Raw genomic sequence first — 24,856 nt, forward strand, 5'->3', positions numbered from 1 at the left:
AAATATAATTTTTTTCAAATTAATTTCCAAATATTTTTATTAAAACTGGGTAAATTACTCAAAATAAAATAATTTTTCCATTAAAATTTCTATCCATTTTACTCATAATGCTAAACTTAATTAACGAAATAATCCATAATAACACGTAATTTGTCAAGTGTATAGTTAGCAATTATTAAAAAATTAAAAATACTAAAAGGAAACATTTAATTTTTAATAATTATTTGACTCATAAAAATTATTAAAATTAATAAAATATGACTCATTTACTTGATTAATTAAAAATATCAACTCGATTAAGTAGATATATATATGTACATGCAACGCCTACTTCTACATCATCATGATATATAGTAGATATGGTTGAAATTTTAACAAAATGGTGAGTTTACTCTTTGATCTAATATATAATGATTAATTTGCTCATTCCTTGAATAGACTTGTAATACAGGAGCTTCCATGATACTTTTACCTCGGTTTTGCTAATTTCGATTGAATCAATTATTATAGCCAAATCGGTTATGTAGTTTATTAGAGGTATAATGACTTATTTGGCCCTCAAACTTTACAAAAAAAAGGTTATTTTAGTCGTCAATTTAATTTTTCACCTTTTTTAACTCTCAAATTTGCGCTATTTGTCAAATTACCTAAAAATGACTAAAGATAAATCAATTTTCCCATAAAAACTAAAGTTTTTCTTATAAAAATCCAAGTAATTCCATGTAAAATCCTAGGTTTTTCCTTTCCATTTTCTTGAGAAAAACTAAAATTAATTTTAAAAAGAAAAATAAATAAAATTAAAAAGATAAATTGATTTTTCTAACACAGATTTTCCCGATAAAAGCTCAGGTTTTTCCCCGTACTAAAAAATAAAAGAAATAAAAAAGATAAAATGAGTGACTAAACGAGTGCTTATAATTGTAAATTAATGATGGGCGACTAAAATGTTAAAAAGTACGTAACAATGACTAAAATGATAGAAATATACATATGAAAGTGCCCATATTGTAAAATTTATGAAAATTAGGTCACCATTATATAATTTATCCTTTAAAATTTATGTGATGATTTCTTATGCACATTATATATTTTTCATTATCATCTCGCCATTTTAATGATGATGTTATCCTTTAACTCTCACATTAATAACTTTTAATTATTCACATTAATTTTATTAGTACTTTTTATACTTCAAATTTAAACGTATTAAATTAGTTAATTTTTTTAACATAAAAGTTGAATATGATATAAATGGAGATATGACTAAAGCTTGTGTTAGATATATATTTAATACGGGTCCTCTAGTGGTGGAAAAATGGATCAAAGGGAAGAATTTCCGTTGGTTTCTCATACGGAAGAACTAGCTCCTCCAACCCCACTAAGTATGGCCTTCTATTCATGGGTGCCGAGTTCTAAAAGATTTATTACATCGTTAAATTTTTTGTCTTATTGAAATTAAGGTATTTGGTTTTAAAACGAGATCCAAATAAGGAGATGTTACTTAAAATGCAATAACATTGGAGTATTCTCTTGTGACTGAAGTTCGCGATAATATGAGAATAAATTTACTTGATGACAATATCCTCATAACCCTCAACTATGACCTATTTCTCTTTGTTGCTCGTAAATAAAGAAGCAACCAAGAGAGAGATGGTCTGCAAACCCAATCCTCTTGGAAAGGCCATACTTAGTGGGGTTGGAGGAGCTAGTGCTTCCGTATGAGAAACGAAGGGAAATTCTTCCCTTTGATCCCTTTTTCCACCACTAGAGAAATGCCTTCTCCTCTTATTAACCTCGGATTGTAGCCTCTCAGCATGAGCAACCAAAACATCTTTAAAACTGTGTTCTCTAGGACAACACTCAGGTTTACAACCGCCAAGAAGCAAGCACTCTCTAAAGGCAAAACAATACTTTCAGTAAAAAGAGTAACAAATTCAAGAACATAATGTCAGCAACGATTGGGCAAACTGTCACAAACTTACCAGGGTATTCCTTTAAAGCCTCATTTGAGCCACCTTATTCACCAACAATTGAAGGTCTAGAGATTTGTAAGCTTACATGACATTCTACTGGGACTTCCCTAAACATCATCCTAGCTAAAGGATTCTTACAACATATCAATCATCCATTTATGGGACTAGGCTACAGTGGCAAATAAGAATGTTCCTTATAGTAGGGCAAATCATTTGGTAGTACGCCATTCAGACTTCTCTTTCATAGCAGAACCTTAAAAACTGATTTACTATTAGTAGCTCATCAATTCGTAAAGCTTATCCATACCTATTTTGCTCAAATTACTTAACACCCTTAACATCCATAGCAAGATCGCATAAGCATAGCGCTTAGAAGAAAGGTCCATCCAGGTTGTGGGCAACGAAAACTCATCTTCTATCTTGACTCGAGCCAAATGGCGAAGCCACACCACCTCGTGTAACAAATGACACGTTCCTCAATTCAAACCTCCCTTAGCCCCACTTCTTGTCATTCCATTCCTAAAGTCTAAGTGACAAGGCCATTACACGATAACACCCAAAGCAGCCCCAAGCCCTCTATAAACCCCCCCTTTCTCCAACGATCGAGCTTAGATGATCGATCACTACAATAACTCTAAATGAACACCAGATATCTAAAAAAACCTTACCAATGGCTCTCAGCACTATCATTACGTCCATTGCCAAATCCTACAGACTAATAATTAAGGGTTTTTTTGACCATGTGTCTGTACTTGATGTTCGGGTACAAAGGACCATAATACGCCAACCTCTTGAAGAAAATTTTCAAACTAAAATCTAAAAAAATGTTACTATGCTATAATTATGCATGATTCATTCATATTGTAGCACCTAATTACAATATAATCATACAATAGTTGAATAACAACAACATTTTGATTGTTACATTAAGACTTAATAATATTAAACATGATACGTTTATAAAATATACGCACATTAACGAACACATATAAAGGGGTTTTGAAATTTATATGTAAAACCAATTATACTAAAATATTAGAGCAGCACATACATGATTATGAGCAAAAGCAAACTTGTGCAGCCAACTCGGAAACGTGGGACAAAAGTAAAGGAAAGCTGCTGTGGATTGGTGACAGTGTGAAGCCGTTGTTTGTAAAGGAAGCAAGCGTGCTTTGGAAAGGCTGTGTATGTGCATACATGATTACTAGTCTTTCACTATGAAGAAACAAAAAGTAGAAAATTATATAACACATAAAAGTTTACAAGTAATTAAATTAACATCAAATATGGGTTAAATTACTATTTGGTGCTTGAATTTGATATTTTTTTCATAGTGAGGTTTGAATTTGGTTTTAGTTTAAGTTAAGCTTTAAACTTAGTAATTGTTCTTACATTGAGGTCTGGACTAGGTAATTGTTTCCACATGGGGCTTGAACCTTTTTTTTTTTTGACAATTACTCTCACATTAGGGCATAAACGTGATAATTGTTCTCAAATTAAAGCCAACGAGTCAAATCTTGTTATTTTTAAAGGCATAATGACTTATTTTATCCTCTAACTTTATAAATAACATTCATTTTAACTCTCCATTTAATTTCTGCCTCTTTTAGCCATTAAATTTATGTTTTTTGTCAAATCATCCCAAAATAAATAAAAAAATTAATGATTTTTTAATTTTGTTCTTTGTTATGCTATACGTGGATAACATGTCAAGATTTAATTAATTTTTAAAATTTAAAAGTTCAAAAATTTATAAAACTATTTTAAAAATAAAAAATCATTAAAATTATTAAAAAATATAAAACATATTTTTAAAATTAAAAAAATAATTAAATGTCAAAATGTCATCTACGTGGTAATCAACGTGTATGCCACGTTAACAAAATTAACAAAGTTAACTTATCCATCTATTTTGGGGTGATTTGACAAAAAATACAAGTTAAGGGTTAAAAGGAGGGCTAAAATAACTTTTTTGTAAAGTTGGAGGGCCAAAAAAGTCATTATGCCTTTTTAAAATTTTATATTGCAAACATTTTATCATAAACGTAATGTAAGGTATAAAGATTATAAATGATAAAATTCAAGAAAATGAACTAAATCCACAACTTACATTGCTAGCATAGTATGAGACCAATAGTAGAATGATTAAAATATGTCATAAATCCCTCTACTCTTCAAAAATTTAAAATTTAATACCTCTACTTTTTATTTTCAAGAATTTAGTCCCTCTATTTTTCAAATTTCAAAATCCATGTCCAAGTGCTAACCTTGCTTCTTCTTTTTCTTTTTTTTTTTTGTTAAATTTAGGTTCATTATAACGCTATTTTTTAGTTACATAGCTATCGAGGTTTTTTTTGCAAAATGTCACCCTAATAAATTTAACGAAAAAAATAACAATATTAACAATTAGACTTGAATTTTGAAATCTAAAAAGAAAATTGATTAAATTATTGAAAAATAAAAGTACATGGACTAAATTCCAAATTTTCAAAGAGCATAAGAACTTATGACATATTTTAACCAAGTAGAATATAACCTAAAAGATTTGATTGCTACAATTTTTGTTAAGATTAAAATTTCAAAATTAAAAAAGAATAGGATTAACGGACCAAATTAGAGTACATGAACTAAATCCGCAACTTAAAAATAATACAAGGACTAATAATAGAAATTGACCTTTACATTATTTTGCTTCTTTTTGTGCTTAATTTTCCCAAAATAGGAAAAGAAATACAAGTTTTCATTAACTTATAAATACCCACTTTTGGGAAGCTAATCACTATTCCATTGCAGCTGAAATCTGATCCAAAAATGGCTTCCTTTGTTTCTCAAACTTTCCTCATCATCTTCTCCCTCTTCTCACCTTTCTTCATTACAATCAATGGAGAATTCTCGATTCAATCCATTGTAACATCCACAAAACGCATGGAGAAAATGACCCATCTCCATTTCTATTTCCATGACACTATAAGTGGCAAACACCCAACAGCCATGCAAATCATCAAGCCACATAACAGGTCAGCAGGTGGTTCATTTGGTATCACTTTCATGGCAGATGATCCATTGACTGAAAAACCCGAGTCGAGTTCGAAACTCGTCGGGAGAGCTCAAGGGATTTACGCTTTGGCTTCTCAACATGATGTCGGATTGCTTATGGTCATGAATTTCGCTTTCTTTGAAGGAACTTACAATGGGAGTGCACTTAGCATCCTTGGAAGGAATGAAATTTTTCATCATGTTAGGGAAATGCCGGTTGTCGGAGGTACCGGAATTTTCCGGTTTGCTCGAGGCTATGCTTTGGCTAAAACAGTTTGGTCTAACCAGAAAGGAGACGCTATAGTTGAATATAATGTTTCTGTTGTACACTACTGAATAATTTATGCTATAGGTGCTTGTGAAATTGATGTCTACTTGTGTCACGGACCGAGACTTTAATCTTACAACTTTATCTGTCAAGGAAATGAGACTTATATATGCTTGAACTTTAGTGGAACTTTTCATAAGAAGACTATGAGATTACAGAGAAAGAAAAAACATGAAATTGTTTACAGAAACAAGCGCGCGCACACACAAAAATGGGTAAAAAGCTAAAAATATTAATCATAAGGCCAAAACCTCCATGCTGAAATTGAATATAGAGGTCTTTCTTGCCAACAAATAACCAAACATCCATTCTCTTCTTTGATTTTATAACCATCATAATTATTGGTCTGCAACAATCGACCTGCCTGCAGCATGCCATGGTAGCTTAAAGGTACTCTACCGAAACCGGCCAACTCAAGTCTCAGAATCCATTTCTCGAGCTTCTCGTGTCTCTCCTTTCTCTCGACACCTTCACAAGCTATAATATTCTTGATTTCCTCTCCGAAAAGCATCTTCTCGACCTTTTTTCGTTCTAACGGTGTTCTTGATACCGTAGACTCTAAGCAATCGAAGAGGGCAGCATAGAAATTCAATGCTTCCATTACCCTCTCCATTAAAGTAGAGCCACTATTGTTGGATTCCTGCTCGGTTATGACTATAAGTTTTGGTGACAACGCACGAAGAGCGGTTAGAAAGCTCCCCATTTTCGGTGCTGGTGCTAGAGAAAGCGGGGACAACGGTGATGGTGATGCCAAGTCTGAACTGGGGCTATATGCATGGACCGGCTCTTTCTTAAGCCATTCACCTAAAGTACGTTGGTTCATCTGCAAGACTCGGTGTGACCAATCGGTCTTAGACATGGATGGAGAGTTAACTTTCCATTTATGCATCTCATCATCCGTAACCAAGAGTGAATGAAGCTGAAGGACGGAACTAACCGCAAGAGCTTCACCGGTCTTAACACGCAAACTTTCGAGATCAAGATTCTCTAACTTACAAACAACCGGATTAAACTGAAACGGAATGTCCCATTTTTGGGCTTCTTCGGTCAATCGACGTGCCATATGATCTAACACTTCTTTTTGTTCATGCACACCTGTAATTCTCAAATGAGGTGGCCCTTCTGGTCTAGCATTAAAAGTTTGAAAAAGATTAATCCATTGTGCAGGCTCAAAGCAATTAAAATCAATAATATGCACCATTTTCTCCCCTTCCATAGCTTCTACAATAGCTTGGTTTGTGATAACATAAGCAAGCTTCAAAAAAGGACATAACTCAAAGAACAGTTTCTGAACATGAATTTCCTCCGATACTAATGAGATTTTAGTCGAATTCAACGCTTTGTAAAGACCCGGCCATGCTTTAAGCATCCTATAAGCAAGTGCTTCATTGAAGTAAGCAGCAATTCTCTGCATCGTATCTCCATCAGTCGAGGCAAGATGGGATATTTGTTCTAACCCGATATTCGCATTCTCGAGACTACCGGCAGCGACGTGGTTCGCACACGAGACGAGAAGATGGATCAAATATAAACCCCTTTCTTCTGATTTGAGCTCCCTCAGCCATGGAAATGGGGATCCTAAACCAGGTGAAAATGACATCCAAGGGATGAACTGTAAGGGTGATGAAGTTACAAAAGATTGTCCCTCTGGAACCATTCCTGCCATTTTCAACAATTAAACTAAGCTTATATCTAAACAATTTTGATCCCAAATCAATCAATTCAAACTTGAAAGTTGCAGAAACAGTACTAAATTAAGCAGGAATATATATATGGGGAACTGAGAGAGGGAATTAAATTACCTGAGGAAAAGAAGTGCTCAAATGGAGGAATGGATTAAAACTGGGAAATGGGTGTTGAAATTCATGAAAATCTTTGAAGACCCTTTTAAGGAAATTTGGAAAACAAGACCATTGAAACGTAGAACAGTTTGGTTACTAAAAAGGCAAGGGGGTTTGGTTTAGTGGTGTAAGGTTTTAGTTGGAAAACGAGTCAGTTGGATTTAAAGCTATTTGTCTTGAAGGACTTTTTCATGACTTCTTTGGCAACACCCACAAGAGGCTGTTTTTGTCTTCATTGTTTTTGTTTGTCTTTTTTGGAGGGTTCAAAAGAAAATGGAATTTCTTGGAACACATACTAAATCATTAAGATAATCCCTCCCCCACCCCTTCTCTCTTATTTAAATTATGCTATTAGTCCATGTATTCTCCATAAATTATATATTTAGTCTTTATATTTTAATTTGGACAATTTTAATTTTTATACTTTTTCAAATTTTAAAATTGCAGTGACGATCGAATGGCAGCTATTAAATTCATTGACTTTTGTTATTTTCAAATTTTAATGTGGCAAATATATTATCACATGTGTAAAGTTGTGTCAACTTATTATTTTTACATATTACAAAAAAAAATCTGTTATTTGTTTGTATCAAAATTGAAAATTTGAAATTCATATAAGGAGCAAGGATGATCCGATTGGAAAATATGGACTAAATATACAATTTTACGCATAATGCAAGATTAATAGTAAAATTCAAAATTTGAAAAGTATAAGGACTAAAATTGATCAAATTAGAGTATAGGAACTAAACCCATTACTTACACATAGTATAAGGACCAATGTCATTATTTAACCCAAAATAAAAATAAAATACGCAATATATCAAAATTTATATGAAATATAAATGATTAATATATTGCTATTTATATAAATACAAAATATCTTAAACATAGAATGAATCTTCTTAGTAACTCTAATTTTAGAATCGGATACGATCGAGATATTGATGTAGAATCGATCCCCAAATTAGGTTAAAAAAACTAATTGAATTGGTTTTCTCTACTTCTAATATATATATTAAAACTTTTTTGATACTTAATAATTTATTCAATTGAACCAAATAACTAATCGAACTGATTGAATAAGTTAAATCAAAATTCGATTAAGTTAAATCAAAATTCGATAATCTGATGAACAAGTCGAATTCTAAAAACCTCACAAGTTGATTTATTTTTGTAAAGATGTGAGGTGGATAGGGGATTAAAAGGGGGCAAAAAATGGTATCATACTCAAACACAACACAAATCCAAACATGCCCTACCAAAACAAAACAACAACCTTAGTTGTTGCTTAGTGGGTGATAGTGGGAAATGCAAAGCCCTAGTCCAAATTTACATGTGCCTCCAAATCAACTCTATTTGTTCTCTTTTTCAAACCCAAAAGCTTAGCAATATCCACTTGGGGCTTTTTCTTCTTGCATTAAGACAAAGAGACACGCAAGTTTTAAGAAAAGCCAAAAAAACCCAAAAAGCATATTTTTAAAATTTTAATTAATTTAAGGATGGTGTTAAGTCTTTGGGGTTTGTGTTGGAATATCTTTGCATTATTCCTTGTTATCTTCAAAAAAGAAAAAAAAAAGGTAATAAAATTGTTGGTTTAGAATGTAATGAAGGATACAAATTATGCCACATAATCATGGCTTAGTGATTTACCACATCATGTACTTAGATTAGCTCAATCTTCTTAGTGGACAATGTGATGCCCACTTTCCTTTATTTTAATTCTTGTGATTTTGTTGTTATTCTTTTTGTCCTTTGTTTTTATGGTCTTAGTTGTGGAGGTTGTGGTAGTGGCCAGCAATTTTATGTCTTTGTTCTTTTCAACTTGGGAGAGCGTTTTTCGGTTTAAACTAATTAAACCAACTAATTCGTTTTAGGATCAGTTTAGCATTGTTTTTCAAAAATATTTTTGAGTAAAAGTTAAAATTTTAGATTTTACTTTTTCCAAAAGCACATTTGAAAAGTTCAAAAAAAAGTTTTTATCCCAAAAGTGCTTTTGAAAAGTAAATTTTTGTTTAGGTAATTTGGATAGTTTTTAGATTTTGGATTCTGTTTTATTGGTTATTTCGGTTGATTATTAGTTTTTGAATTTTCAAATCAGTTCGACTAAAAGATCAACTTAATTTAATTTTTAATTATTTAAAATGTATTTGTAATTTATATAATAAGTATATTTCAAGCCAATAACTAAATAAAAAATAACCCAATTAAGTCGGTTAATCAATCGAACTGACCAACCTAAAGTTAATTTGGTTACTTTGGTTGGATTGGTTTATGTAATTTATGGTTAGTAAAGTCGGTTTGATAAAAAAAAATCCAATTACAAATAACCCAATCAAGTCAATTCACCGACTGCACTAATAGACTTAAAGTTGGTTTAGTTACATCGGTTCTTGAGCTCTAATTTGATCGGATTGGTTTTTGTAGATTATGATCAATTAAGTCGGAAAAAACCGACCGAACAGACCAAAAAATCAGATGCTCTCCCTAGTATACATTCTTTGAATAGACTTTTTGACACTCAATACAATGGGTTAAAACACCATTTGATACTTAAGTTTGGCTTTAATCTTTAATTTAGTACTTGAATTTTTTTTGTCTCAATTTAGTACCTGAAGGTATTAAATTTGACTTCAATGTTTAATTTGGTTTCCAGTCCAAATGACATCATGTAGTCAAATGAATGTTTGACATGTTTACTCCAACAAAAAAAATATAGGTACTTAATAGAGACAAAAAAAAAACTTAGGTATCAAATTGAACAATGAAGTCAAACTTAAGTACATAATTGGGACGAATATACTCAAGAATCAACTTGAAAAACTTAGGTACCAAATAGTATATTAACCCTTTATAAATATATAATTATATTCATATTGATTTTATCTGTTGAAATTTATTTTATCCACATGAAAAAAAATCGATTTTTAAATAGTATTTATTACATTGCATAAACTATTAATTTTCGATTAAATTAATTTAATATGCATCTAAATCTAATTTTCAACATAACTCCAAATCAAGTATAATTGGTATTTTTTTTTAGTATTTTTAGTTGTTATATTTTTTAAAATTTAAGATTTCAGTCTTTACCAAACAATAATTGTTAAATTCATTTAGATAAGTTCTGTTATTTTCAAAATCTGATGGGGCAAAAATATTATCATATGTGTAATGTCATGCCAGCTTGTTATTTTCATTACTCACTAAAAATTCAGTTAATGGATTAACAATTATCATTTGCGTTAAGACTTAAATTTCAAAGTTCGAAAAATATAAAAACTTAAAATGATCCATATAGAGAATATGAACTAAATCTAAATTTTTTTTTAATATTTTAAGCATACAAAATCAGATTTCAAACATTAATATATGTATTCTCCTTCTTCCTCGTATCTATTTTGGTTTGTATTCTTATGGGAGTAGGAGGGGAGTAGTTAGAATCAAACAAAACTACATTAAATCCAATGTAGAAAAAAACATGAAATGATGGATGTTTTCAAGGTTTAGATATCATCTAATCTTTGAAAGACAGAACTTATGCTACACAGTTTATATATATATATATATATATAAATATATATTAGATAGGTCTTCATCCATTCTACATTAAAAAAAATTAATCTTTTGAGTGATATTTAGGTAAAGCTTTCCCAATAAGGATAGACTTTAAGATTCAAACTTAGTCCAAATATATGGGAAATAAGTTTACGACCACTTCTTCCAAACATTCCCAAATTATGACATTCATTCTAAATTGGTTCTTAAACTTCAAATCATTCTAATTACATATCTAAACTATCTAAGATATATTAGTTAAGTCTTTTCGTTACTAGAATCATTAATTTAGCTAACACATCATATCTTATATGTTATATTTAAAATTAAATTTGTAAAATAGATATTTTAAAAAAAACTTAATTTCAAGATTTTCAAAGTTTTTATGTAAGTTTTATCGTTCACACTTCACTTTTATATTATTTTTAGTTGTTCCTTTTAAGAATTATGTAGGAACATTTTATTTCTTTAAAATTTTCATTTAAGATTTAGATATATAAATATATATATATGTATATATATATATATATATATGCATGCATTATAACATGTATCTTAATTGGAAAGAAAAACAAAATGTCATTTTGGACGAGAAAAATATTAGCTTATTGTCTTGAATGGGCAATCGATTTTTACGGTGTAATTTATGTGGGGATGCTTTCAAGACTACATTTTGTACTTTTTGGGGCTAAGCATCCTTTCAACGGTGTTTTCGTCGATAAGTTATAACTTGGAATATAACAAAAGTTTCCTCTAAAATTCAGTTCAACTCCACCATATTTTATTAGCTTTACATGTTGATTAAAGTGATATAAATTTTAGTCCTGATGGGTCGTGGTTGCTCATCATCTAATTATGAGGTCGGAGGTTCAATTTTCACCCATAAGAATGGAATATAATTTATGATCAATCATTTCTCTCGTCACAGGTACTTTCTGAAGTTGAACTGATTTTTCGACAAAAAAATCTCTTCAGAAAGTACCTGTGACGAGAGAAATAGTCACTATTAACGGTGGCGAATACTCAGTTTTCGATAAAAAAAGTGATACAAATATAATATATAGATTTTATACTATTAAAATGATTTCATAATAAATTTTACATTTTAAAAAATAATAATATATTTTAATAAAAAGAATAGATAATTTTCTAATGAAAAGTTACATAAATAATAATAATTAGAAATTCTATCATATACATATGTACGTGAGAATAACGTATTTAGAATACATATATATATTTAAAATAATATATAATAAATAGTAAAACATATGGTGTCTTGTTTCATTTGACTCATGGTTTGTGTGGGGATGCTTTTACCTTGTTAGGGTGTCTTGTTTTGAGAATGTTTCTCTATTGGGTGTGTGTTTATGCTATTGGATTCAAGCATGATTTTTCGTTTTTTTTTTTTTTGTAAATTTACTGAATTTTTTTAGTTATAAGTATTTTAAGAAATTTTTTAATTGATTAAATATTACATTTTAAATCAAAAAAAATTTAAAGACAACTCACATATAACTTACGCAGAATGTAAGCCAACCTAAAACATTAACATCATATATAATATGAGTACTTTTTTTACAAATATAGTATTGAATATCGGGATGGAGAATGATGGGATTTAAACCACTAATATGAACACTTTCCCAAAAGGGTGATAATTAAAATTTTAAAAATCAAACTCGATTAAATAAAAAATGTTTAAAAAATTTAGTTCAATTGATTCAATTGTCTAGTTCAACAAGTCTTTTGATTGATTTAATTGGTTTGTACCGGTACCCGAATCAATCAGTTCAATACATTTCTCTGAACTAATGCTTCAATCAGTTCTCAATTTAGCCAGTCCAATCAATCTGATCGGTCCGGTTGAAACAATCATGGGGATAACTTTGTTGAAGAGACTAGAGCTTTGCCAACAATTTAATAGGAAAGGCAATGACTTCCCCAGTATTCACTCTTTGGTTGATGTGCGCTTAAACCCTTCAAATAAGTCCAATTCTAAGTGATAAAAAGAGGGTATGCAATGAAATTCGTGTTGGGGCTCACTAAATGTGACCCCCTTACGAAAATGGTGTAATCTTTTGTTTTGGGCCACCCCAAAACCACTCTCAAACTTTATAAGATGTTCGGTGGACATTATAATTCAATTGATGAGCACATAACACAACAAAATAAAATAAATTTATAATTTCAAAAATTTTAGCCACACATTAATTACAAATTAAATTAATGTTCATATAATAGACATATTTAAGAATTCTTTATTTTCAAAAATGAAAAATCACCAAATCTTTAGCAAAACTACTGTTTGGCTTACAAGTACAATATAAATATAAATATACATGTTCGTATAACTTTTAAATGTAGAATTAAACTATTATAACACAAATAAAACAATACTAATACCCACATATGGCCATAACTCATGGAGATATTCGGAAACTCACATATTTAATTGCATATGGTGAATCTCGAACTTGAATATTCAATACTGAAAAGCTTCACCTTTACCAACTTGTCCTAAAAAAACTACCCAAATAGATCATAATTATAGTTTTATCTAGGGGTATAAGGGTATTCATGGGTCAAGTTGGTTCGAGTTTGGGTCGAGTTTAATCATGATATTAACACTTTATGCTTACCCAAGTCCAATCCAACCCAAAATATGAGTCTAAAATTTTACCTAAGCCCATCTATATTTGTAAATGGCTAACCTAAGTTTATTAGGGATTATATGAAACAGTGAATTTTTTTAATTATTTTTAGCATTTTCAATTGGATTTGAAATTTTTTCAGGAAAAAAAAAGTTGAAAATCAAGAAGAAAAATCTGATTTTTCATTCGCCTATTGGAAAAGGATATAGATGACGTGTAATCACAATTTCATACAATCCTTCCTCGGTATTATATATTATTATAAATTTAAAACATAACAATAGGTGAGGTCGAGCTCAAGCCTTGAATGTTCAAGACTGAGCTTGTCCCATATTTTAAATAAGCTTAATTGTTTGTCCAAACCTATTCATTTAACTTTATTTTCGTTCAAACCCTCTAAAATTCTGAATACACTTCGGACCTGAATAAGTAACATTACCCATGAAGAATTCAAGTTTTATCCAATATTTAACAAAAAGTTACCCATTTTACTTCTTAAAATCTATCCATTCTCTACTAAAAGCTATTGACATGAAAAGTTAAAACAAAATCATTATATTCCATTTTCCTAGAATTTTTTTATATAATTTCTTAAAATAATGCAATCTCTTTCCATAGTATTTTCAGCACAACATTACAAATGTCAATGAGTTGTACGTAAATCTAGAATGGAAACAAAAGTTACAAACAAGGAAAATTAAACCATATAAGGAATAGGACCTAAAAGGAAATCATATAAAATAATAGGATCTAAATGTAAATTATACAAGGAATAGTTTGGCCAAAAAAGAAAAATCATAAAAGGAATATTAGGACAACAAAACGAATGACAGTTAACGAAAGCCTCCTCTTTAGTATCAATGTAACAATGTTTCTGTCATGAAACCTATTTCTTCCTTGCACGTAAAAAATATGCTCCTCACAGATGCCTAATATTGTCTCATAAATAAAAGGCTTTTAATATTTATGTTTTTATCAATTTGGACCTTATTTTTCTTTTGAGCTAAATTTGACTATTAATTTTTCAAAAGAGTCGAACGGTTTTTCTAAATGGAAATGCAGACTAAAAGTTATTTTTAATAATGTTTGCAAGGTAACCCACGTGACAGCTTATGTATATTTTATTTTAACATGATATTATTTGTCTTATATGCTATGTCATTAAATAATTCAAAAATTATAGAATTTTTTTTAAAAAAAAAGCATGAAATACACATGGATTATCATGTGAGCAGCATGTTTAAAAAAATTAATGTTTTAACCCGTTTTTTAGTTAAAAATAGAACAATTTGACTTTTTTTGAAAGGTTGATAGTTAAATTGAACTCTTTCTAACAAATTGAAGATCAAATTTAACTAAAATAAATAAGGATCAAATTGAAAAAATTATAAATATTAAAAACTAAATTTATCATTAAGCCATATATCTTTTCCATCCAAATTTCCAAACCTCTCAAATGACAAAAACAAAGCAAGAAAATTAAGATAATCAACAATGAAGCAACCCCAAAGTCTTATAATCTTTTTTAATTTGTCTACCTTACTATCACCAAAATTGCACCATTTCTTCTCCCAATGGAACAACGTGCAACAACACATCATGTACACAAACTATCCTTCATCCTACTCATACTTTCCCTTGCTTTCCCTTCCTCTTCGTTTGAATTGCGGCCATCGGTGGCCGATTCCACGTTCCTTCACAGCAACGACACCGCGATATCTGATTTTCGTGTGCTGAACCGAAGAGCTTTGTTTCAATGCCCTGATCTTAACCCTTATCTCCAAATCAATGTTACCACCCAAGGTGACCTCTCTGATGAACAGTTCATCACTGTGAATGTTAGTGGGGTTTTGGTACCTTCGGATGGTGATTGGGTTGCTATGGTCTCACCTTCATTTTCAAAGTAATTTTACACTTTTCCATTGTCTTCCCAAATTTCAATCTTTTTTTTTTTTCTTTTTGAAGTCTCATGTATTGCTTTGTTTTTTCATGTGTATATGGTAAAAGTATCATGGAGGTTATTGTCCTAAGAATCAGATTACATTTTGCCCTCTCTATTAAAAAATGGATAAATTAGTCCTTATACATTAGATCAAAGAGTAAACTGGTCCTTGTGTTAAATTCTATCTATTTTTATTGTTAAAAATCAGTCCCTGTATGTCACGTGTAACTATTTTGTTATTCTATCAGCCAAGAAATATTTTTAATAGTAGAAATAGATAAAATTTTTAATAGAAATGATCAGTTTACTCTTTGATCTAACATATAGAGACTAATTTACCCACTTTTTAAATAAAGGGAGCAAAATACAATCTGATTAATAGTATAAAAATCTCTATAAAACTTTTACCTGTGTGTGTATATATATATAGTGTGACTACTTGTCTTGGAAGTGAAGCTTATTATTTACAGACTGGTGACACAAGTATTCTTCCTCTTCTCTGCCACTATCCTGTTAAGGTATTTCTGCTCATCATTTGTTTATATTATTCATACGTGTGAATACATGGTTGTAAAAATTGTACTGAATTGTCTGATTGAATCTATTGAAAATAATTAAAAACTCGAAAAATCATGTTTTTTTTATTCATTGAGGATTTTTGAACAAAAAATTGGATTATTTTATTGTGATTTGGTTTATTTCATTCTAATATTTTTGTAAATATATTTTTTATGAAAATACTTCTGTGCAATTTAATTCTTAGTAATTTTGGAAGTGAACAATTAAAGATAATTAATCATGGTTTAATTTTTTCTTCTCAATTGTGCATAATTTTAATTGGTGCAATAATAAATTTAGTCCTCGATGTTTATATATTCTATGTAAATGTTGACAAAATGTGTAAATTTTGTGGGTTAATTTTGTTAAATCAGAATCAAATTGGTAGAATATGTAAATGTTGTGAGCTAAATTTATTAAATCAAGATAAAATTGATAAAATGAGTAAACTTTGAGAACTAAATTTGTTATTATACTAATAAAAGATATGTACAAGTGACAAAAATATTAACGTGTAGTTGCTCAATTTGAAAATGACAGGGTTCTAATTATTATTCATTAATATTTAAATTTCTTTTTAAATGATTGAACTGCCTAGGGTTTCGATTTTTTTTTTCAAAATCGTAAATATATTAGCCAACTATATTGTAAACGTAAGAAAAAGATGCAGTTGGAAATTGTGGTTGGTGCAGGCAAAGTATGTGACCAGTGATCCGAGCTACCTAAGTTGTAAGAACCAAAAATGCCAGAAATATGGTAATAACGGCGACTGCGAGGTTAGGACTTGCGCTGGCTCCTTGTCTTTCCATGTCGTTAACATTAGGACCAACATCGAGTTCGTGTTCTTCGCCGGCGGGTTCAGCACGCCTTGCATTTTGACAAAAACCGACGTGCCGTTGAAATTTTCAAATCCCAATTCACCCCTGCATGGACATCTCTCCAGCATAGATTCCACTGCCACATCGGTATGGAAAAGAAAATTTTAATTTCTTCACTTTATAACGGTTGAAAAGAAATTTTTTTCCTTTTTAGGAAGTCATGTAATTTTACCATATATTAATTTATAATTTTATTATTTTTGAGAGGGTCAAGACCCTATCTGCCTTTAATATAAGATGAGTATTTATATATATTTATATATATATATATATATATATGAATTTTAGAAAAATTTCTAAATACATAGAAAAGCTTAGAAAAAATTTGTTCACATATATTGAACATATACTTGTACTTAACACTTATATTTGAGTTTGAGTACATTAACATTTTATAATGTATAAAAAAGTAATTTGATGAAAAAAAAGGGTTTGATTTTGTATTGGTTCGAAATAAGGGATTAGATTGATTGACTTGTAAACTAATTGAATCATTCAAATTGACAGGTTGGATCAATTGAACCAATTTTCTTTATTTTTTAATAGTTTATCCAATCAAATTGAACAAATCGGATAAACTGATTAAACTGATGATCTGACTTATTTGAATACTAGTTCAATTATGAAAAGCTTCACTTGATTGTTAATTACTTTGCCTATCACTTTCGTTGTAGATGAGATTAACATGGGTTAGTGGAGATAAGGAACCTCAACAAGTACAATATGGAGATGGAAAATCACAAACATCAGAAGTTACAACATTTTCAGCAGCTGATATGTGCAGTGAGTTTCGGCTTGGTACTATTCATAAGAACTTGATTTTTTAGGTAGTATTTTTGACTTTTTTTAGGTTAAAATATATCATAATTCTGAAATGGTGTAGGTTCCATTGTGGTACCAAGTCCAGCAAAAGATTTTGGATGGCATGATCCTGGTTACATTCACACTGCAGTTATGTCAGGATTGCAACCTTCAAGCACCTTCAACTACAAATATGGAAGGTATATATATAGGCTATAGCCACAAATAGATCTTATAATGTTGGATTTCGTCCTTTTTGTTTTGTATTCATGAAAGAAATGTTCAGGGGTTTCAATTGGTAACCAAATAGCCTTATGTTGTATGATTCAGTGATGCAGTTGGGTGGAGTGCTGAAATTCAATTTCGGACGCCACCCGCCGGAGGATCGGATGAACTCAAATTTCTTGTTTTTGGTGATATGGGAAAGGCTCCTCTTGATTCTTCAGCTGAGCATTACATCCAGGTATGATAAAACTTAAACCGTTTTATGGATTCTGAATCGTCTCACTCTGAATGAAGATTTTTTTTTAAAGTTTAGACTTCCAAGTTGCAAGTTTGGACTTAGTTTTTGTATCATGGGTTCAAAAATTTGCCATGTTTGTTAATATTACCCAAGTTGAGTCTTAGATATTTGCTTACTCTAGTAGTAACTTGGAGAATACCTTCGAACTTCCTCAAAACTCTGGGTGGCAATTGCGACTGACCATAAGGTCAGATATCTCAAAGTTGATTTGAAGGCCCAAGAAGCTGTAGAACTTGTTCAAGAATATCATCGTTCTATAAAATCATTTGGCTCATTAGCATTTAGATTACCCCAATTTGGAATAATTGCCTGAATAGGCATAGAAATATTTGGTGCTTGCTTAGGCACCCAACCTTGTTCATGAACATGATAAAAAATCCTTGTACGACGTCGGTCTAGCCGATGGCAAAATGCTTGCATATTGTTTGTAATTAGTTCCACTTCAAGACATACTCTTGGTATAATTACTCTTTCAATCCTTCCTCTTTCTCCCTTTAATTCAATTTTGTCATCTATACTTTTAACTTTCACCCCAACACTTTTTACACTCCTACGATCTAGTTTATACCCCGAATTATTTTCTCTCAATACACAAATCTTTTTAATTCTCTCCCGTGTCCAACTACTTTCTCAACTAACACTAATAATTCCTATTTTATTTACTTTAAAAATCCTAACACAGAAAAATCTCGAAACAACAATATTCTCATCTTAAGGGGTGTTAGACAAAATAAGGGTAAGAGAATGAATCGGTTAAAAGAGATTTAGAAATAGTTTTTGAGAATCAAAACGACAAAATGTTAAAAATCCCTTCACCAATTGTGAGAGGCTCTTATTTATAGTGTCTCAAGAATGTGAATTACAAAACTGAAAGCTAATAGGAGTAACGAATGATATTTTTTAGTTACAAAGACATTTATGGTGTTTTTTTAATTAATAAATGATATTGTTGGTGATGGTGATGGTGAATAGTAAATAAGAATTCACCATGTTTCTGAAGAAAATGTTACAAGAAAATGTTAAGACAAAACCTCTTACCTAGCTCCATATCTGATCCGCTAAACTCAAGCTCATTAAAATAGCTCAAGAGTGAAGGCAACCCAAAAATCCTACCATATTCTAGATTTATTTCCACTTCTTTTACTTTGGTGAAGCGGTACCATGTGAAACATCTTCCGTAAAACATATTTTGAAATGCAAGATGAGGGTTGTTCCTAGAAAAGAATGATTTTTACTTGTTCTAAATGTGAATTATTCTCGACATAGTTGTTCCAAACAAAAGTTGTTTTGTGTAGATGCTTTTCTTAGTAGAGCTTATTCTGAATAATAACTCTTCTTAAAAACATAATTGTTCTAAATAGAAGTTACTCAAAACAACGATTGTTCAAGAATATAATGTAATTATTCTAAACAAAAGTTGTTCCAAATGACAACTACATTGGATGACAGTTGTTCTAATTGAAGTCCTGTTTTGAACATAGTTATTCTTGAACAATAATTGTTTAGAACAACAACTATTCTAGACAAAAGTTGTTGCTTCAAAAGAGAATTAAGTAATACGATAATGCTACTTGTTCCACGCTTGGTAGCACAATTTCCTGAAACAATAACCAAAAAAAAGCATTTTCATGTTTTTGTGGCACATTCAGCCAGGATCAATTTCAGTGATTAAAGGAATGACCGAAGAGGTTGAAAATGGCAACGTAGACTCCATTTTTCACATCGGAGACATAAGCTATGCAACTGGCTTCTTAGTTGAATGGGATTACTTCCTCAACCTTATAACCCCTTTGGCTTCTAAAGTTTCTTACATGACAGCAATCGGAAATCACGAAAGGTAAATATCATGCCTTTATACCATTCTATTTTTATTCGTTTATCAAGATAAAACAAATATGAACAATTGTTATACCCCACACTTTTTAGGGACTATTCAGATTCAGGGTCATGGTACACAGGTTCAGACTCGGGAGGGGAATGTGGGGTTCCATATGAGACCTATTTCCCAATGCCAACACCAGCAAAAGATAAGCCATGGTATTCAATAGAGCAAGGCAGTGTTCATTTCACTGTTATTTCGACAGAACATGACTGGACCGAAAAGTCTGAACAGGTAATAAAAAAACGAATTATTAATTTCTTCAATCTGATCTTAATTGTTATTAATTTTTGCTCTAATTTATGAACCTAATTAAAATTTCGACAGTATGAGTGGATGAAAACAGATATGGCTTCGGTTGATAGATCAAAAACACCTTGGTTGGTGTTTACTGGGTAAGTTAAAAATGATGTAGTAAATTGGGTCTTTTGTGTATAATTTCTTGAGTTTGACCAAACCAAAATATCAACCTCGAATTTTAACTAAGTGAATTCTTCCGCTTTAAACTTGCACAGATAATTTGATTCTCAATAAGTTTAATTTTTGTTTGGGAAATGTAGGCACAGGCCAATGTACAGTTCTCTAGGTGCTGATGATCAATTTCTTGAAACAGTAGAACCCCTTCTCTTGAATAACAAGGTAAAATTAGAAGCCAATGGCTTTCATTATTCATCAACCTGGTTTGATGTGAATTCCCCTATTTTGTAAAATGATGATAAGAGGATTTATACACTAGGTGGATCTGGTCCTTTTCGGACATGTACATAATTATGAGAGAACGTGCTCGATCTACAATTCAGAATGTCTAGCAATTCCCGAAAAAGATAAAAATGGCATCGACACATATGATAATACCAACTACAGTGCACCTGTCCAAGCTATCGTTGGAATGGCTGGTTTCAGCCTCGAGAAGTTCCCTGATGATGTAAGTTTAGAATTTATATATATATATATATATACATTAAGCCAAAAATTATAATTATAATCTGTTAATTAAATCATCCATGGGCAGGCACCTAGTTGGAGCTTGGTAAGGATTTCTGAATTTGGGTATGTTAGAGCACATGCAACAAAGGATGAGCTGAAATTAGAGGTTAATAATTAACACCCTTTATTAATTATTATATAGGTTTTTGCAGTAAGAGTCTCATTTATTTTTAAAAATGAGTAAATTAATTTTATACATTAGATCAAAAAGTAAATTGGTCATTCAATTAAAAATTTTAAAAATTTTATTGTTAAAAACTAGTTCTATACGACAACATAAAGTACATATGGAACGTCACATACAATTGTCTAATTGTTTTAATAGCAACCTCAATTTTAAAAGAAATGACCAATCTATTCTTTAACTAATATATATATATAAATTAATTTTTCATTTTTAAATAAAAAATACAAGAGAATTTCTAATGTATAATCTTCTATAATACTTTTTACCGATGTTTTCGCTTTAAATAGATAAATTAATTAAAAGATTTTCTTCCATAATTCTTTATGTTTGCAGTTTGTGAATTCCGATTCCAAAAATGTTGACGACAGCTTCATCATCACCAAAAAGTAAAGGCGGATGCAATTCAGGCAACATTTATATATATATATATAAAAAGAGTTTACGATCTTGTTCATTATGTTATTTATTTACGGATTGTACGTTTAATTACTCCTAAAATATCTTATGACACATATATATATTATGTATTATGTAAAGAAATATTTTAATACATTCTTAAGCAGAGTTTATAGTGTGACAAGAGACGAGCTTTATTTTTTTCCCGGTAAAGTGATTATATCAACTTGTTAACATTAAATAAGTAAATAATACAGTACAATTAGTAAGTAATAAATTTTGTATCGAAATTAGAGATTCTTTAAACAGTTGTGAAATTTAATTATTAATGACAACACACTTAACCATATGCATGATTTGCATTCTCATTATGCTCCCTTGGGATGTGACATACTCTTACGTCCCACCTCTTACACAGAAGCTGATGCAAAAGCCTTAACTTGACCAATCTACTATTAGCATCACCACCTGCTAACAACAACTTTACAAACAAAGCATTATCACATTTCACCTCAATTCTCTTACCTCTTTCCCTAAGCTATAAAAAGGCCTTCCACCATCGATCTAATATTAAAATAAAAATTAAAACCCACTATTAATAAAAAAAATAATATTTTCATCTTTTTTTTAAAAAAAGTAATTTATTTTTGTAGCGACGTAAAATTTTTTTGCCTTCTATCGCTAATTGAGGTGACTTATTAGAAATATGAAAATCGACTTTACATTTTAAAAAAAAGAAGTCGCCACTGATTTTTTTTCCTAGGTGTGATCGGGCACCTAATAAATCATCTTTTTGAAAAGAAAATTTATTCTTGAACAAAAATGAAGGCCAAATCTGGGTCTATGCGAAAATCCAGAGAAAAATAGGGTTCGGGAGTCGGTTACGCACGAGGAAGGTATTAGCACCCTCGCGACGCCCAAAATTGGTATCTTTATTAAACTCGTGTTGTCTTGATTTTCAAAAGTACAAATTTAATTTGACATTTAATCGTGATCCGATTGAAAAATGAGAATTTTTAGTTTTCGGTTTTTTAGAAGGGTGTTCCGTCTTTAACACGAGCCGACGAATTTCACCCAACATAGCGATGAAATCGATGGCTTAACGTTAAATCGGTACATTGCCTTATTTATTGAAATTAAAAAAAAAACATGAATAAAAATCTTTAATGTAACACCCCCTACCCGTACCCGTCGACGACATTGAGTACGAGGCATTATCGAGAAGCACGAAACACTTATAGATAATTTAAATACATTTTCATAATAATTTGTTTCAATTTCATACTATTTCATATTTAAGCTTTATTCACCAAAGTATTTGAAATATCATCTTTATGCAAATAGCACACATGAGGTACATAATTCCATAATTATGAATGAACACATTTATCAAACATATTCCATGTTTTTATATATATCATAGTTTCATATTTCCATGTATCAATTACCATCACTTCCTCGTATTTCAGACAAATACGTGTAACAATTCATAAATATGCAATTCATTAACTCTTCCTACCAATCACGATTTAAATTGCCAAATCACTTATTGAGCCCAATTTCAATGTTCACTAAAATCTATCATATAAATTTGGATGTACATATTCATTAATAAATACCATGTACAGATATCATCATCTCATATTTCCACATACATTTACTTTCTACATTTATGAATTCAAATAGCATATACAAGACATATCAATGTATTTCAAGTACATTTTCATGATATTTCATTTCGAACTCAGATTATTTCATACTAGAAGTTTTCTCATTAACTCATTTGGAATACCAATTCATACGGATATTACACTCAAGGCGTAGAAATATATAATCACAAATGAACTCATTCATCAACCAAGTTTTATGCTCATGTCTCATCAACTCATATTTCCTTATGTCGCATAATTCCATGTAATACTTACCAAATTTCTTCAAATTAGTGAACATCTTACGGAATTGAGTACTTCGTTTTCTCGATGCTATAGTTCAACTATGGTCTTACACATCTTCACATAATGATGCCATAGCCCAGCTATGGTCTTACACATATTCAGATATCAGTGCCATAGCCCAGCTATGGTCTTACACGTAATCACATATCACATATCGATGCCATAGCCCAGCTATGGTCTTATACAGTAGCATATATCACATCGATGCCATATCCCAGATATGGTCTTGTACGTAAATCACTTGTCACTTGTAGCCGAAGCTACCACTATTCACTGATCAGGTAGCCGGTACTTCCACTTTTCACTGATCAGGTAGCCGGAGCTACCACTTTTCACTTGTCATTTGTCATTGATCAGATAAGTGTAGCCGAAGCTATCACTTATCACTTTCACTTTTCCTTGATCAGATAAGTGTAGCCGAAGCTATCACTTATCACTTGTTGCCATGGTCCAACCATGGTCTTTTCCTTCAATTCATCTTATCACTGAACTGAAATGCTCAATTTGATCATTTATTCAATTTTCATGCTTTTACATTATTCACGATTTTGTCATCAATACATATGAAATAACACATCATGAAATTCATAAAATTAACAAATAATCACTAAAATTTTAGCCATATAAACTCACAAGTTTAATTTTTGTATCATAATGATAATCATAATTTCATAATAAATATTCCAAATAAATCATTATATCATTTCTAATTCAACACTTATCGATTATAATCGGACATGTGATCAATTTATACACGAGCCATTCATATATATATATATATGTATATTTTTCCTCCTCCTCCTCTCCATCCACATCCTTAGTATAAACAACACACTTGTAGGTAACATTATCCATAATTTTCACTATCTACTTATGTGAATATTCAAGCTGCCCATCTGTGTCATAGTTACTAAATTATTTTTATCTTGAGCTACAGAACTCCAAATTAAGATCCATAAATTTTCCCAAAAACTAGACTCATGTCTTCTTACCATAAAAATTTCATAATTTTTGGTTGGGCCAATTAATACAGTTTATTCATTGAAGTCTCCCCTGTTCTGCTGTCTGACAGTTCCGACCCTTCTTCACTAAAAATTAATTATCTTCTCGTACAGGATTCGAATGATGTCCTCGCTTGTTTCTCTTGAAAATAGACTCATTCATAATTCTAAACATAGAAATTTGATCCCATAATTATTTTTATCCAATTTTTTATGATTTTAAAAAGTCAGAACAGGGGAACCGAAATCATTCTGACCTTGTCTCACAAAATTCATCATATCTCATGATTTACAATTCTATTGCTTACATCATTTCTTCTATAAGAAACTAGACTCAATAAGTTTTAATTTCATATTTT

At 30.6% G+C, this 24,856-nt stretch overlaps 3 protein-coding genes across 5 annotated transcripts; 2 read left to right on the forward strand and 1 right to left on the reverse strand.

Moving 5' to 3' along the window:
- The first annotated feature begins 4,760 nt into the window (after positions 1 to 4,760).
- LOC108461972 (dirigent protein 22-like) lies at positions 4,761 to 5,872 on the forward strand. Its single transcript, XM_017761970.2, has one exon. The coding sequence runs from the start codon at positions 4,785 to 4,787 to the stop codon at positions 5,343 to 5,345; it is 561 nt and encodes a 186-aa protein (XP_017617459.1). The 5' UTR covers positions 4,761 to 4,784; the 3' UTR covers positions 5,346 to 5,872.
- Positions 5,441 to 7,333, reverse strand: LOC108461971 (scarecrow-like protein 3). Of its 2 annotated transcripts, XM_017761969.2 has the most exons (2): positions 7,140 to 7,333; positions 5,441 to 6,996 (listed from the first exon to the last, which is right to left on the reverse strand). In XM_017761969.2, exon 2 carries the CDS (start codon positions 6,992 to 6,994, stop codon positions 5,570 to 5,572), a length of 1,425 nt encoding a protein of 474 aa, XP_017617458.1. In that variant the 5' UTR covers positions 6,995 to 6,996; positions 7,140 to 7,333; the 3' UTR covers positions 5,441 to 5,569. The 2 variants fall into 2 exon arrangements, with proteins under 2 accessions (XP_017617458.1, XP_017617457.1); XM_017761968.2 differs by lacking the exon at positions 7,140 to 7,333 and having other exon boundaries at positions 5,441 to 7,003.
- A 7,511-nt stretch (positions 7,334 to 14,844) lies between these two features.
- LOC108463653 (probable inactive purple acid phosphatase 1) lies at positions 14,845 to 21,725 on the forward strand. 2 transcript variants are annotated; one of them, XM_053024349.1, is made up of 13 exons: positions 14,845 to 15,293; positions 15,763 to 15,850; positions 16,583 to 16,855; positions 17,443 to 17,566; positions 17,652 to 17,769; positions 17,900 to 18,032; positions 19,742 to 19,929; positions 20,019 to 20,205; positions 20,299 to 20,366; positions 20,532 to 20,610; positions 20,708 to 20,896; positions 20,984 to 21,064; positions 21,479 to 21,725. In XM_053024349.1, exons 1-13 carry the CDS (start codon positions 14,965 to 14,967, stop codon positions 21,533 to 21,535), a joined length of 1,914 nt encoding a protein of 637 aa, XP_052880309.1. In that variant the 5' UTR covers positions 14,845 to 14,964; the 3' UTR covers positions 21,536 to 21,725. The 2 variants fall into 2 exon arrangements, with proteins under 2 accessions (XP_052880309.1, XP_017619045.1); XM_017763556.2 differs by having other exon boundaries at positions 17,443 to 17,551.
- The last annotated feature ends 3,131 nt before the right edge of the window (positions 21,726 to 24,856 follow it).

This window comes from Gossypium arboreum, chromosome 13, assembly GCF_025698485.1.
Source record: "Gossypium arboreum isolate Shixiya-1 chromosome 13, ASM2569848v2, whole genome shotgun sequence".
Classification (NCBI taxonomy): Eukaryota; Viridiplantae; Streptophyta; class Magnoliopsida; order Malvales; family Malvaceae; genus Gossypium; species Gossypium arboreum.